This window comes from Oryzias latipes, chromosome 11 (genome assembly GCF_002234675.1).
Source record: "Oryzias latipes chromosome 11, ASM223467v1".
Classification (NCBI taxonomy): domain Eukaryota; kingdom Metazoa; phylum Chordata; class Actinopteri; order Beloniformes; family Adrianichthyidae; genus Oryzias; species Oryzias latipes.
The window spans coordinates 24,222,823-24,238,811 of NC_019869.2; the positions used below are offsets into that span (position 1 = coordinate 24,222,823).

Here is a 15,989-nt window from a genome sequence, read left to right on the forward strand (position 1 = left end):
CTCAACAATAGGCCCAAAGCATAAAAACAACTATTTCTGCTTCCTGTTTTAAAAGAAAATTAAAGGAAGAATTTGTACAATAGGTCCAACACAGTGGTCTAATATTGACTTTTGAGAAGTTTGCTACACTCCAGTCTTTCTCCAGGTTCATGAGGGTTTGATAGACTGTATTCTCAGAAAGGACAGAATTTGCAGTGGAAGTGATTCTGGAGCAATAAACTGCTCCTCCACACGCTAGAACGGTTCCACTTTTGCAGGAAGCGCTTGGGCTGTAACTTTTCTTTGAAGTTTCATTTAGAAATATGTTGAAGTTCTCTCTGACTGCTTTGGATTCTGCGCTTGTTGTGATTGTATTGAATAAGTCATCTTTTACTGCTAAATTACAGAGAATTCCATCCGACTATTTTTTATTGAGTTTATATTATTGTCAAGCACTCTTTAAAATACCTGGTAAATGAAACTGATCGGAAGAATGGAAGAAGTAGACTGTAGTGGTGACTTTAAGCCTCTAGCTGAGTGGGTAAGAGACACCCCCCCCCCCTCCGGTCTGTGTTTGCAGACCACGTCTCTGCCGCTCCATAGGAATAAGAGAGTGTGTTCTGTCTGTTGACACTGTTGATTCTCTGGAGACACTCTTTCAATGCTCTGCAGATGCTCTACTCATACTCCAAAGATGCCCTGAAGAACAGTTACTGCCCCCATACTCTTCTATTGCTCTGTAAACAGTCTCCAGACGCTTTACAGTCTCTACTGATTCTCTGCAGACACTGTTAATTTTCAGCACATGCTTTGCAGAAGCTCTGTTAATGATCTGCAGATGCTGTGCAGACACTTTGCAGATGCTGTGCAGACACTCTGCAGATGCTGTGCAGACACTTTGCAGATGCTGTGCAGACGATCTGCAGATGCTGTGCAGACACTCTGCAGATGCTGTGCAGACACTGCAGATGCTGTGCAGACACTCTGCAGATGCTGTGCAGACACTCTGCAGATGCTGTGCAGACACTCAGACACTCTGCAGATGCTGTGCAGACACTCTGCAGATGCTGTGCAGACACTCTGCAGATGCTGTGCAGACACTCTGCAGATGCTGTGCAGACACTCTGCAGAGGCTGTGCAGATGCTGTGCAGACACTTTGCGGATGCTGTGCAGACACTCAGACACTCTGCAGATGCTGTGCAGACACTCTGCAGATGCTGTGCTGACACTCAGACACTCTGCAGATGCTGTGCAGACACTCTGCAGATGCTGTGCAGACACTCCGCAGATGCTGTGCAGACACTCTGCAGAGGCTGTGCAGATGCTGTGCAGACACTTTGCGGATGCTGTGCAGACACTCAGACACTCTGCAGATGCTGTGCAGACACTCTGCAGATGCTGTGCAGACACTCAGACACTCTGCAGATGCTGTGCAGACACTCTGCAGATGCTGTGCAGACACTCAGACACTCTGCAGATGCTGTGCAGACACTCTGCAGATGCTGTGCAGACACTCTGCAGATGCTGTGCAGACACTCAGACACTCTGCAGATGCTGTGCAGACACTCAGACACTCTGCAGATGCTGTGCAGACACTCTGCAGATGCTGTGCAGACACTCTGCAGATGCTGTGCAGACACTTTGCAGATGCTGTGCAGATGCTGTGCAGACACTCTGCAGATGCTGTGCAGACACTCAGACACTCTGCAGATGCTGTGCAGACACTCTGCAGATGCTGTGCAGACACTCTGCAGATGCTGTGCAGACACTTTGCAGATGCTGTGCAGATGCTGTGCAGACACTTTGCGGATGCTGTGCAGACACTCTGCATGCAGATGTTGTATTGATTCTCTGTAGACATTCTCTAGATGTGCTGCTGATGCTCTGTAGATGTTCTCCAGATGCTCTTTTAATGTTCTGCAGATGCTCTACTAATGCTTCAGTCCTGTGAGTTTGAAACCACCACAGGTCTGCTGTCAAGAAGTCTTGTCAGGTATGAAGTGTTCTGTACTGGAGGTTAAAGGTTCCATCCCTTCATGGATCCACAGAGATTTTGTGTTCTCTTGTATTTTAAACTTTCCTAGTCTTTCATCATAGTTCACCTGCTGGTTAAAGGAGCAGCATATATCATAGTTAAGTCTTGATACTGCCTGACCCTCTGCCTCAATTATCCATCCTCGGACATTTTATCGCTCATTGTGAGTCTGGCTGCAGTTCACCACACTGGAACCCAGGATCAGACGTGGCTAATGGGCTTTGACTTTACAGCATGCTTTATTGTGTTGAATGATGTGAGCGTCATAGCTAATGATGGTGCGACTCCCTCATCAGGGCTGTGAGTAAAGACGGCAGCAATTCTAGCAGCTGGAAACACAATGTAAAACTAAAAAGTCAGGATAATTGCTGGTAGTTATGAGGATGAAGTTTTTTAACTGCAGATTTGAATCATTCTGCAACAATTTGAGTTTTAGCTTTAAAAGTTTCTATTTTTACTTTACAGTAACCGGCTGAAATTTAATGTCTGGGTCTAGTTTAATAAATGCATGCATATCTATTTCTATTTACTGCATAAATCAGGTTAGTTGTATGCTTGAGCTGTTTATCAACAGCAGCATTGCTAACTGCTAATGATCAGATTTTTATCAAATGTGAAATCAATCATTTACCACTCACAGCATTTTCTTCAACAAACCAGCTGTAGCTGAATGAATGCCGAGTTCCTCTGAAAGTCCTGGAGGTTGTTCAACAATTAATAAAGTTGATGTTCGGAGGATGGTCCATGACCCGTTCTCGCTGGAGTCCCTGTGAACCAGGATGAGCCAAGGCTGTATCATCAGTTTGCTTGTTGTTGGTTGGTGTCTGCTGGAGGAAGTTGACTGTTCCATCTGGCTGGGTGGGTGGGCGGTCCCAGGGGGGGGGGCGTTCCCCACCGCTCAGGCTGCGTGGGTCCTGTCGCTGGGGACGCTCCTGGTCCGGGGGTCTCCCCCTCTCTCCTGGTCTGGCTGGGGAGGATATGGTTCCCCTCATGATCACATGGTTCATTTCGGCAGCGTGCATGTATCTCCACCGCCACGTGCACGTGCACACAGCTCCCCGTCTGCTGCATCCCTCCTCCTAACCCACAGTGTATCGATGGACAGATATCTTTTCTTAGTGTCAGAATTTCACTCTTGGATGTAATATTTGTCTTTCCAGTAGATCTAGCATAAATGTTTCACAGCTAAAATCATAACCGACTCAAATGAGCAATCTTGCATTTGTATTGCCCCCCCCCCCCCCCCATCACACTTTTCCCTCTCTCTCCCCTCTGTTAGAAAAAAAGAAAATATATATTTAAAGCATAGAATGTAATAAATAAATAAAAAACAGAAAGGGGTTTATCCAAATAAACATCCTGGCTATCTTCTTCTTTCTCTTTCGGCTTTTCCCATCAGGGGTCGCCACAGCGAATCATCCTTTTCCACCTCACTCTATCATGAACATCTTCTACCCTAACGTTAGCCAACTTCATGTCCTCTGTTAAGACATCCATATATCTCCTCTTTGGCCGTCCTCTTGCCCTCCGGCCAGGCAGCTCCATCTCCAACATCCTTCTACCAATATATCCACTGTCCCTCCTCTGAACATGTCCAAACCATCTCAGTCTGGCTTCTCTGACTTTGTCGCTAACACAGGCAACATGAGCCGTCCCTCTGATGTACTCGTTCCTTATCCTGTCTAACCTGGTCACTCCTAAGGAGAACCTCAACATCTTCATCTCTGCTACCTCCATCTCAGCCTCTTGTCTCTGTCTCACTGCTACCGTCTCTAACCCATAGAGCAGAGCTGGTCTCACCACTGTCTTGTACACCTTTCCTTTGAGTCTTGCTGGCACTTTTCTGTCACACAACACTCCTGACACTTTCCTCCAACCGCTCCAACCTGCCTGCACTCGCCTCTTCACCTCTTTTCCACAATCCCCATCACACTGAACTGTTGACCCCAAGTACTTAAACTCCTGCACCTTCTTCACCTCAGTCCCCTGTAACCTAACGCTTCTACCTTGATCCCTCTCGTTCAGACACATGTATTCTGTCTTACTACGACTGACCTTCATACCTCTTCTTTCCAGAGCAAACCTCCACCTCTCTAGCTGTTCCTCCACCTGCTCTCTACTCTCACTGCAAATTACAATGTCATCTGCAAACATCATTGTCCAGGGAGATTCCTGTCTTACCTCGTCTGTCAGCCTGTCCATCAGCATAGCAAACAAAAAAGGACTCAAAGCTGATCCTTGGTGTAGTCCCACCTCCACCTTGAACTCCTCTGTCTGACCTACAGCACATCTCACCACCGTCATACTTCTCTCATACATGTCCTGAACTACTCTGACATACTTCTCTGCCACTCCAGACGACCTCATACAGTACCACAGCTCCTCCCTTGGCACCCTGTCATACGCCTTCTCTAAATCTACGAACACACAATGCAGCTCCTTCTGACCTTCTCTGTACTTTTCCATCAACATTCTCAAAGCAAAAATGGCATCAGTGGTGCTCTTACGGGGCATGAAACCATACTGCTGCTCACAGATCTCCACCTTCTTCCTAAGCCTGGCTTCCACTACTCTTTCCCACAGCTTCATTGTGTGGCTCATCAACTTTATTCCTCTATAGTTGCTGCAGTTCTGCGTGTCACCCTTGTTCTTAAAGATCGGGACCAGAACGCTTCTCCTCCATTCCTCAGGCATCTTCTCACTCTCTAAAATCCTATTGAACAACCTTGTTAGGAATTCCACTGCTGTCTCTCCTAGGCACTTCCATACCTCCACAGGTAGGTCATCAGGACCAACGGCCTTTCCGCTCTTCATCCTTTTCAGAGCCTTCCTAACCTCATCCTTTCCAATCTCTGCTACTTCCTGCTCCACAACAACCACATCTTCCTCCCTTCTTTCCCTGTCATTTTCCTCGTTCATCAGCTCCTCAAAATACTCCTTCCATCTTTTCTGTACACTCTCTTGGGTTGTTAGCACCTTTCCATCTCTGTCCTTAATCACCCTTATCTGTTGCACGTCCTTCCCATCTCTGTCTCTCTGTCTGGCTAGTCTGTATAAGTCCTTCTCTCCTTCCTTTGTGTCTAACCTGTCATATAGCTCATCGTAAGCTTTCTGTTTGGCCTTTGCCACCTCTCTCTTCACTCTACGCTGTGCTTCCTTGTACTCCTGTCTACCTTCCTCAGTCCTTTCTACATCCCACTTCCTTTTAGCCAACCTCTTCCTCTGGACGCATTCCTGTACTTCCTCATTCCACCACCAAGTCTCTTTACCGTCTTTCCTCTTTCCAGATGACACACCTAGCACCTTCCTACCTGTTTCCCTGATAATCTCTGCTGTAGTTTCCCAGTCCTCTGGAAGCTCATCCTGACCACCCAGGACCTGTCTCAACTTCTGCCTAAATTCCTCACAAGTTTCTTCATTCTGTAGCTTCCACCACTTGGTCTTCTTTTCTGTTTTCCCTCTCTTCTTCTTCCTGACCTCCAGAGTCATCTTACACACCACCATGCGGTGCTGTCTGGCTACACTCTCTCCTACCACCACTTTGCAGTCATTAACCTCTCTCAAATGACCTCGTCTACATAGGATGTAGTCCACCTGAGTACTCCTACCTCCACTTCTGTATGTCACTCTATGTTCCTCTCTCTTCTGGAAGTAAGTGTTGACTACAGCCATTTCCATCCTCTTCGCAAAGTCCACCACCATCTGTCCCTCCAGATTCCTTTCCTTCACACCAAACCTGCCCATCACCTCCTCATCACCTCTGTTGCCCTCACCAACATGCCCATTAAAGTCTGCTCCAATAACAACTCTCTCTCCTCTGGGAAAACTCTCTATGACCTCATCCAACTCACTCCAGAATCTCTCCTTCACTTCTAACTCACAGCCAACCTGTGGCGCATACCCACTGACTACATTCACCATCACCCCTTCAATTTCTAACTTTAGGCTCATCATCCTGTCTGAGACTCTTTTCACCTCTAGAACACTGTTTACAAACTCCCCCTTCAGAATCACTCCTACGCCGTTTCTCTTCCTATCAACACCATGATAGAACAGTTTGTATCCTCCTCCAATACTACGTGCCTTGCTGCCCTTCCACCTTGTCTCCTGCACACACAGTACATCTACCTTCCTTCTCTCCATCATGTCCGCCAGCTCTCTGCCTTTCCCTGTCATTGTGCCAACGTTAAGAGTCCCTATTCTCAAACCTATGTTCCTGCCTTTTCCCTTCTCTCTCTGGCCACGGACCCTTCTGCCTCCCCTCTTTCTTCCACCAACAGTAGTCAAATTTCCACCGACACCCTGTAGGTTAACAGCATCGGTGGCGGTCGTTGTTAACCCGGGCCTCGACCGATCCGGTATGTCTAAAGTGTTGTGGATGATTCGCATGGTTATTTTGGCAATTTTTACGCCGGATGCCCTTCCTGACGCAACCCTCTCTATTTATCCGGGCTTGGGACCGGCACAGAAGTTACTGGCTTGCAACCCCTGTGGCTAGATTAAACATCCTGGCTATCTGAAGATTCATAACCCCTTTTTGTAATATTAAAACCTGTCCAACACAAAAGGCCTTCAGCTCTCATCTGTTTTCTCAGTTGTTGGACAGAACAAGTTAAAAAAACAAAACAAAGAAGAAGTTGAAAACTTTGTAAGAAGTTGTAAAACATCACACAATAATCCTTTTTCCAGAATCATTTACTTTCTGTGTGTTTCTGTGCTCTTGTTCTTTACAAGTATGCTTGTGATGGACTGGATGAGGCATTTCAGATGTTGCTCTTTATGCCAAAGGCTTTAAGACATGCAAGAGATTTAAACCAAACGTTTAACTTTGATACTATGGTGAAATTGTTTGACGTGTGACGATGTTTGAATGAACAGTTGCTAAATTACACATTTGTATGGTTTCAGAGAAGTCCCTAGCAGCTGACCTTTAATATCTGCTGCTTTGGAAAATACTGATAAGCTTTATGTGTGGAAGCTTGTTGTGTGAAAGTAGGAATCTAACTTGTTGCCCTGAAGGGCAGACTCTTTGCTTCTTGAGCAAAAAGAAAGGTGGTCTTTCTTCTTCTAACTGGAGCAAAAAAAAACAAAAAAAAAAATTATTTTAGTAATATTTATATAGTTTTTCTTTCATATAAGAGGAAACGCCAAGTCCCACAGTAGTTTAGATACTGTAGATGTTAGTATCTGCTCCTGATTCACAATGCTTTGAATAAAGAAATACTCAGAAATGCAATTTGAAGCTTAATTGTTTTTTATATATGTGCTCTATCATCAGAGACATGCCATAAGAACATGTGAAAAGACCAAAAAGACTCACTTCGATGAAGCTTGGGGGGGGGGGTCTTTAAGGGCATAAAATTGTCTGCCATTCTATTCAATAATCTGTAGTTACGAGGCCACAAGAATATTGTTTCTTTTTTTGTTGCAGTAAACTGCTTTTTCACAAATCAACAGTTTTATTCCATGAAAATGTGACTTTTACACTATTGGTTCTGCGTGACAAACATCCCAACACCGCCAGAAGATCAAGAACGTCTAACTCAGACAATTTAAACGATTAATAACCACGGTTTTTGTCTGATGCTTAGAGATGAGAGGCTTTAGTGTAAAACCGGAGCTGTGCATCCGTTTGTTGGCAGTCTTCCGCTGGTTTTCAGAGGTTAGATCTGAGCTGCTTGTGCGAGCGCTCGGTGTTTGATGGATGTTTTCCTGAAGCCGGAGCTGCTTCAGAGACGGACAGTCTCCCCTTTCTGGAGGGAAACTGCGCTGACGTCAGCGGGTGATCCGTCTGACGTCGGAGCTTTAGCTGTAGGCGTCACTTCTCTCTGGTTAAAGCAACAGCTGCCCCTCTCAAGGTCACAGAGGGAAATTTTGTTCTTCAGGCTCTGATAAAACCATAGGAACTGTGAGATCTCAGGCTTTGGGCCATTAAAAAAGAAAAACTGCACTTAGTGGTTCCTGTTTTCAGACAAAAATCCGTTTGGTTCAACTATTATTTACTGTTAGTTTGACTGCAATAGTTACAGTCAGGAGCAGTTTACTTTTACTGAAACTTCAGCTGTTTTCTTTAGGAAAAAATGGCTCCGATTGACCTGAAATCATTAAATTCATTTACTTCATTTACATATTAAAATAATGAACTGTTGAATTCACACATTCATGTTTTTGGAAGTCCTGTCATCAGAGGAGGAGATTTCAAATAAAATCAACACCCTGTCAGGTAAATTAGTCTAATTATTTTGTCAAATATGAGACAAAGGTTTAGCAGGTAACATTTCAGTGAAATCCACTGACTTGTTTCAGAAACTCTGATTTATTTACTTATTTCATATTTTCCCCCTGTTATTTATGATTCTTTTTTTGAGCTTCCAGAAACAAATCCCTCTACCTCTGTGTAAACTCCTCCTGTTCAGTCATTTTGATTCATATCAGGCATCTTAAAATCATTTGAATGGAAAGTGTAATTTTGTAGCCAAATGGATGCTTTCTGTAAAGTGCATGGACAGAATTAGTCTTGTTTTGGTAACCAAAGTGTTGATTAGAAGAGTATAACTTTTACACAAAGTGCTTCAAGCAAAAGGTAATGCAATGATCTATTCAGAAATACAGGAGGAGATGCATTTTTTGTTCTTCAAATCTAATTATCTGCACAATCTCTAGCTTTCCCCTCAGCCTGTTGAGTCCTGTGCTGATGTTAATTGATTCTAAACTGAAATGTGCTTCATAAAGAAAATGTGACTTCACAGTCATCCCACCTGTAATTTTTATGCTCTGTCATTGGAGGTCGAGGATATAGTTTGACTTTAATGAAAGTTTGTATTTCACAATACAAAATAAATGTACCGTATGTCAATACCTGATCACAAAAAACATGTTTATCTGAAGACACTTGGATTTAAAGGTGAAACTTTTGTTTTTTTAATTATTAGATTGAAAATGAAATGCATGGGTTAAATATAATCCTTCAGCTTCAACATGATCAGTTTTTATTCCAGGCTTGACGTTATTGAGGGTGAATAAATGTAAGTCAATGTTTTATCTTATTGTTGTTTTCTGGGATTATCTGAATTCTTTAGTTGGACATAAATCTGTTTTCTGAAGGAGACGCTGGAGAAAATATGAACAAATTGTTGAGTTCCTGCTCGTTTGATCCAAGTCGGGAAGGATTTCTTGTAGTAGTGTCTTCTGCAGGAAAACATGCTCCTTCTGAGAAAAGGATTTGCTTTCCAAACAGGAGATGGATGAAGCAAAGCCACTGCATTAAAAATAATTAAAACAATTCATCATTGAAGGATTTGTGAAGCATGGCAGGCTGCTGATAAAACTGAGCTGTGATGAGACTCTTCATCTGTTTTCCCCCATTTTTGAAAGCCGCCTGCTTGTTTTTCCCCCCCAGATGGCATCAGTGTGACGGGCTGGCCCATCTCCAGTCCGCTCCGACAAGTCCTCAAACCCAGGCCCGAGTCCAAACCCCTGGGCAGCGAGTCAGGCAAGGCAGAGTACAGCCACGTCAAGGTGAGCAGCCTTCTTCTGCACAGTAGGAACCCCAGCGTACTGCAGGAATACCTTTTTGAAAATGTGAGGATTTCAACTGATTCATACTGTGCAGAAAGGACAGACATATTCCTTTGCTGGAAATGCTTTCTGTTCTCTGCCAGGCAAAGACACAGGAAGGGGAAAGATGCATGCAGTCAGCGGGTTAAGTAGATGTTTTGAGGGTCCTCATCGGTCAAAGCACCTGCAGCAAGGATGGATGCAAGCCTCTCAAAGCCAGAGCGACCTGTTCAGGATAGGCAGGGTCATTGATGAAGAGCAGTTTACTCCATAAGACACTTCTAAAGGCTTTTATTTGGTCAAATCCTTGAACCAAGAGTTTTCTGTTTTTATCAGATCGAACGTCTTCGGTTTGGTTTAGATCCATGAGGACTAACAAACACACAGGTTCTAACACAATACACAGTTTAACACACACAAACTCTAACACACACATATTCTTACACCTTCTAGCACACACACTCACAAAGCCCATTACAAGGTCTGAATTTCTAACCACATCAGGTTGTCTGCAGTAGAAACTTTTCCCTACAGTGATCTGATCCTAAATCCTTTTCTAGCTTCACGTCTGCTAAAACACTTTTCCCTTTGGACGGATTTCGTGGCTTGTTAGATATTCTCCACCTTTACTGTAGATCAGCCAAAGAATGAGACGTGTTTAAGCATCTATCAGGGATTGGAATCTGTTGTTGGGTTATTAGAGGCAGAGTTTGATTGACAGTTCTCAGCTTCAGTGCTGCAGCTTTGGTGAAAACAGATTTAAAGAACATTTTTCTGACCCAAACGGTCTTATTGAAGCAAGCTTTGTTTGTGTGGAGACGCCGGATGATTCATGTTCTTGTGTGCTGAAGAAAAGGCGGTGAATCCGCACTTCATTACATGTAGACATCATTGGGATTCTCCATGTTTTTGAATATGCAGCTCTGGACTTTACCATAAATATAACAAAGGCCTAATGATTAAAGGTTTTGTGTCCTAAGAAGAGCGTAGAAAACAGACGCAAGGCCAGGAAAACCATGAAAATATGCTGCCAGTCAAGATGTTTGTTTCACCCGAGTACGAAATGCTAGTAAAAATGAAACTCGCAGAGAAACATGATGCACATAAATATGTGGGAATAACATCAGCCTTTGTTTTGTCAGGACACGACTGGAAACACAAATCCAGGTGATTGTTTGAACGGTTTCTAAGGACTGAGCGACATTTCTGCTCTGCTTGGAGACATAGTTCTATCGGGAAACACGGTTCTCCTGAGTCCGGCAGCTCGCCCACCCCATGCCCGATGCCCGCAAACACAAAGCTATAAGTCCGGCTACTGTGCTGGCGCGGAGCCGCCGGTCGGTCCTGTTTGAGCTCCAAAGCTTTCTCTGGAGCGAAACACCGTCTATGCATGACGTTAAACCAGAGCAGTAGTGACCCACGATCGGAATGAACCGTTTACACGCACAACGATCAGATCAACAATCGGCAAAACCCACCTATCTCCATCAGAAAGAAATTTTGATCCGAACGAGTCTGAACGGGGCGGAGGATTCCGAACGGCGTGTTTCCATGCCGCATATATCTCCCAATCAATTACTTTTGTCCATGTAAACGCAGCTACTGTGGCATATCTCGTCAGTGGTCATCACAGTGAATCGGCTTTTACTGATTCACACATTTGGTTTGGCAGAGACTTTTACGCTGGATCCCCTTCCAGACACAACCCTGTATTTTATCCGGGCTGGGGACTGGCACAGGGAGGGCCAGGCTTGGGCCCTAGTTAGGCAGTAGCATGAAGGGTCTTGACCAAGGACCCACACAGAATGAAGCTAATTGCTCCCCATGGGAATCAAACCCTAGTTTCCCATGTTCCAGTCCAGCGCTTAACCATCCAGCCGCATCAAGCACTGTAATTATGAACGGTGATTTCATCCGATTACTATAAGATGTTAGGATTTTTACCACAAAAAGGACTTTAAAACACAACTGTTAGTTTGCATAAGTTTTTGTTTGTATTCAGTTTTCGGAGACTCTTCCTGCTGCTGAGAAAAATAACCGCATTAGACTTTAATTTAGATAGAAAAAAAAACAACAGAACCATAGACATCCAGATTGATGGTACACATTTGAGCAGGTACCTCTGCCCAACACCTGTCTGGGCTTTAGTCCATCATCCTTTCTTTAAGGCCTTGCTCCTCCTGGAACAGCTACACACCTCAGACATTCCTCCTGTTGGATTTGAGTCAATCAACCCTGCTTTCAACCGTTCCTGAGTGCATGTGCTAAACCAACACAGAGAGGAAATGGATTCATGGAGACAACTGGAAGAAGGGAAAACATTTCCTCTGATTTGAATTTCTGCATGTTTGTGTGCGTCTCAGTGAAGATCCTCACTGTGTTTGTGTGTGTGGCATCAGATGAGTGGGAACTTGAACTGGCTGATCAGAGCAGGCTTGGCCTGAGGGCTGGAGGGACAGATGCACAGCAAATTGGGATCCTTCAAGCCAAACATGTCAGCCGTCCAACTCAGCCTCCTGCATGTCTCAGTGCTGGGAATTTATCTGCTCATTTAAGCAACTTATAATTGGTATTTTGATTCAAAACATTAGTTAGTTTTTTGTTGCCTGTTTGTTTTGTGACTGGCACTCACAGAGGAAGAATACATTCAACCAGTGAAGACTGATCTGCCGTCAGCACAGGAGCAATCGAGGAGTTTATCTCCCTGACCTTTCATTGCTCGGCTAAAGTGCCTCTTTTTCAATCTTTCCACAAACAGCTTGAAAGATGCGGATGGTGTCAGGATGGGATGGATGTTCACAGGTGTCTCATCTCCCAGCAGATTTGGGTCATGTCCACATTTCTGTCAATGAAACCTTCAGTTCACCTTATCAGTGCAGCTTTAAGTTCCATCTGCCAGAGCATCACCCCCTGAGGCTTTCATGTTCATCTCTGGCTGTTTGCACTCAGTTGTTGACATCCTAAAACTTTTCTGTAATTGTCTTCAAGCAGCAATAGATGACCACAGTGTGTTCTTTCCCATTTCCATCTGCTGGGGAGATGTGAGAGGAAGCGTGTGAGGAAATGGGGATAAAGCACAAACTCTGGAACAGGCTGGTTCTCCATCCAGCTCATGAATCTAACCCCACTGTGGACCCAGCTACAGGAGCGTTTCACCAAAGCCACGATACTGAGCAGGGCCTCTTAGGCACACCCTGAGATTATCTTCAAAACACCAAATGCCCAGCGTGGTGTGAAGATGCCTCCAGTGCAATTTCAGTACCCCCTTCATGATCCATCTCGCTAACACTGCTGAGATCGCTGTCAGAGTGTAGAGGTTCCTCAGAGGGTAACGCTCTGAGAGAGATGGGATTTTATTGGCATCCTCAGCCAGAAGAAGGAGGGGAAAAAAGTGCATAATTTCCTTTAATATTTACTCTTCTAAACCCAGCCAAAAAAGAAGATGAAAGTGTCTCGTTTCAGAGTGTGTTTGTATGTTATGGCTGGAGTTTAATCTGCTCTAGTGTCTTTAACAGGAGCTGACAACATGCCACACTTTTCTATGTGGCTTTGAGACATAAATAACTATAAAGATGTATCAAAGAAAAGATTCTAAACATCTGATCTTCTACTGTAGACCAGGAAGACCAGGCCACTTAAAAAAAAAAACAAAAGTAAGAGGATTTTGGTTTTATATGTGCCAAGATGTTTCAGTGAAATGCCTTAAAGCCATAATTTATGTATATAAATTAAAAAGGAGGTGGCATGTGTTTTATTACCAAGATATCCAAGATAACCAAATAATTACAATTAAATTCTTTAACAAAAATTTTGACAGCCCTAGTTTTTATAGTTGTGTTTCTACAAATAACAAAAGTTCTGGAAAATGCCTGTAGTCCCAATGTATTAAAAAATAAAGACAGCAGAAAACTTCCATGCCCATTGTCAGGCACGGCGGTGGAGGGGTGAGGATTTGGTCTTCCTCTGCTCCTTGCAGTCAGCAGTAGATAGACGGCTAAAGCTGGGCTGAAAATAAACCACGCAACTAGAACTTTTTCCCAACAGGAAACCAAAGAGCCGTCAAAAAAAAATCAACCAGTTTCACTGAGCAAGCCCAGACTTGACTGAGCTGAGATGCTGAAATGAGACCTGGAGAACGAAACAAACATCTACAGCCGTGTGAGGCACACGTGAAATTCCTCTGGAAATATCACACAGCCTTTGTTTTTATTCAGTTTTTCGTTCATCTACAGATAAGAATCTCATTAAACGTAGGGGTGTAGGAAAAATTCAATTCAACGATATATCGCAATATTTGTATTGATATAAAATGCTGTCAGGACGATATTTATTTAATAATTTATGGACGTCCTTCAGCGTCTGACTCATTATCCACTTAAACCTCCAACCACTAGTTGGCAGCACCGCCCACTGAGCCTCAATGAGCAGCTCTACACTACAAAGAAACAACTCAGCGAGAAGCAGCTTGTCTAGTTGTTATGAGACCTGCACTACTTAGTTTTTACTTAGGATGGGTACCGAACCAAAACTCTGTGCCACGTTGCTGCCAGTATCATATAGAAACGCGGATTGTGGTGCTTTGTAGCTCAGGAATGAGGGAAGCAGTGCCGCTTCACAGCGTCTAATGCACGGAGCACCAGGCAAATGCTATCAGCAAAGCGGGCCAAAGTTCTGCACTATGAATTGGCTTGGGTAAAAGCAACTTATATATGAGTTCGAGTTGCAGTGCTTAGCATTGTGATCATTAAATAAACAGAATTTTACAAATGTATTACAATGAAAGGCATACTAATATTCAGGTAGAGTTTTTTTCTAAGTCATACTTTTAAAAAACAAAACAAAAAGAAAATGTGTTCCGGTACAATATCACGATATGTATTGTATCGTGTGACGTGGATCAGGATACGTATCGTATAGCCAGACTATTGCAGACACACAGTCCTAATTAAATGCAATTATATTATTTTTTTGCATTAAAGATTTAACACATAGGGAAGTCTAAACGAGGACGAATTACTTGAAAGTTTCAGGAAATATGATTTTGACTGTAAGTAATAATAATAAAAAAAGAGATGCTTATAGGCATTTATCCAGCTGTAAGGAAACCATCTGTTCTAGTTTTTAAATGCAAACATGCTGGTAAAGAAACCTTAAATTCCTGCTGAACGGGTGTGTCATCATGTGTGCAGTGAAAACAGCAGAGTGGTGGGGGGTTTCTGGGGGCTCAGCCACCTCGGATGATCAAATGCAGTGGAGACAGTCATAGTCGGCTGGCTGCCAGTCTGCTATTTTTAGCCTCAGCCCTGCTGGTGGCGGTTCAGCTCTCTTCACGGGTACAGACCCCGGCTCATGGTGCAGATATTTATAACTGCCACAGCTGTCTGCACAAGCGTGAAACTACAGCTCAGAAACCAAATGATTGCCTTTTTTTATTGGCTCAGGATTTGAGTTCTTTCTCTTTTCTGCCCTCTTCGTCCCCTAACTGCAGGTCCAGCTTGATATTGATTTTTAAAGGAGGCTCTTGAAGCATTCTGCGGCGGATGCTGCTCCTGCAGAGGAAGGGCAGCAGCATTTGAAGGTGTTGCTTTTCCGACCAAACACTGAGGGTGCTAACGCAGATTCTTTTGGAAAGTCTACATGATTTTGTTGCGCCATGCACCACACCAGATAGAATGCTTTAGAGCACAAACAAGAGGAAAGAAGGGAGGGATGTTGGAGACAGACGAAAGAGGGAAAAGGGGAATTAAGGCGATCTGGAGGATAATAACAGAGGTGGTGGTGGGGGGGTACAATCATTAAGCAACAAGAGGCTGGAGGATTATCATCATGTCTGGTGTAAGTGTTAAGGCCCGTACACACCGGGACGAATATTTGCCAGGCGTTATTCGCCAGCGTTTTTCGCCACGTTTTTTGTGTTCACACCCAGGCGATTTTCGCTGACGATGAGCCGAGCGAACATGCAATTTCCTTCCCTGACATTAGAGGGCGCTTAATGTAAACAGAAATACTCCTGTACACAAGGTGGCGCTGCGCAACTTTACGCTTCTTAAAGTCGCTTTTCACTCAGAAGAAGAGAGCAAGTATTTACGCGCTTGTCAGAATAATACAAAGAAAACATGAATATTTCAAGCACCAGTAGCTCCAACTGGTGCTTGGTTCGGGGATATTTTAGAATGTCCGTCATTATTTCTTCGCGGCAGTGTGTCTACTCGGCGTCTATCTTCTTCGCTGGTATGTGTGCTCAGCAAGGCAGTTTTGTGTTTGAGCGCCCCCAAGTTGTGTTTTACTGTAACTTCAGAAGCTCCAGACACGTGTGCAAAAGCGCCATTCTCATTGGTCGAATAGATTTCGACGCGACGCGTCGGAAAAAAAAAACGAACCCGAGGCGTTTTTTTTTTTTGACGCTTTGACGCGTGG

At 44.0% G+C, this 15,989-nt stretch overlaps 1 protein-coding gene across 2 annotated transcripts in view; it reads left to right on the forward strand.

Annotated features, from left to right (window-relative positions):
• trappc9 (trafficking protein particle complex 9) overlaps window positions 1-15,989 on the forward strand; it is a 169,238-nt gene that overhangs the window by 63,470 nt on the left and 89,779 nt on the right. For both annotated transcript variants that reach the window (XM_023960197.1, XM_023960198.1), the window contains one exon: window positions 9,415-9,533. In XM_023960197.1, the coding sequence (XP_023815965.1) occupies window positions 9,415-9,533 (119 nt within the window). The remainder of the gene's footprint in view (window positions 1-9,414; window positions 9,534-15,989) is intronic.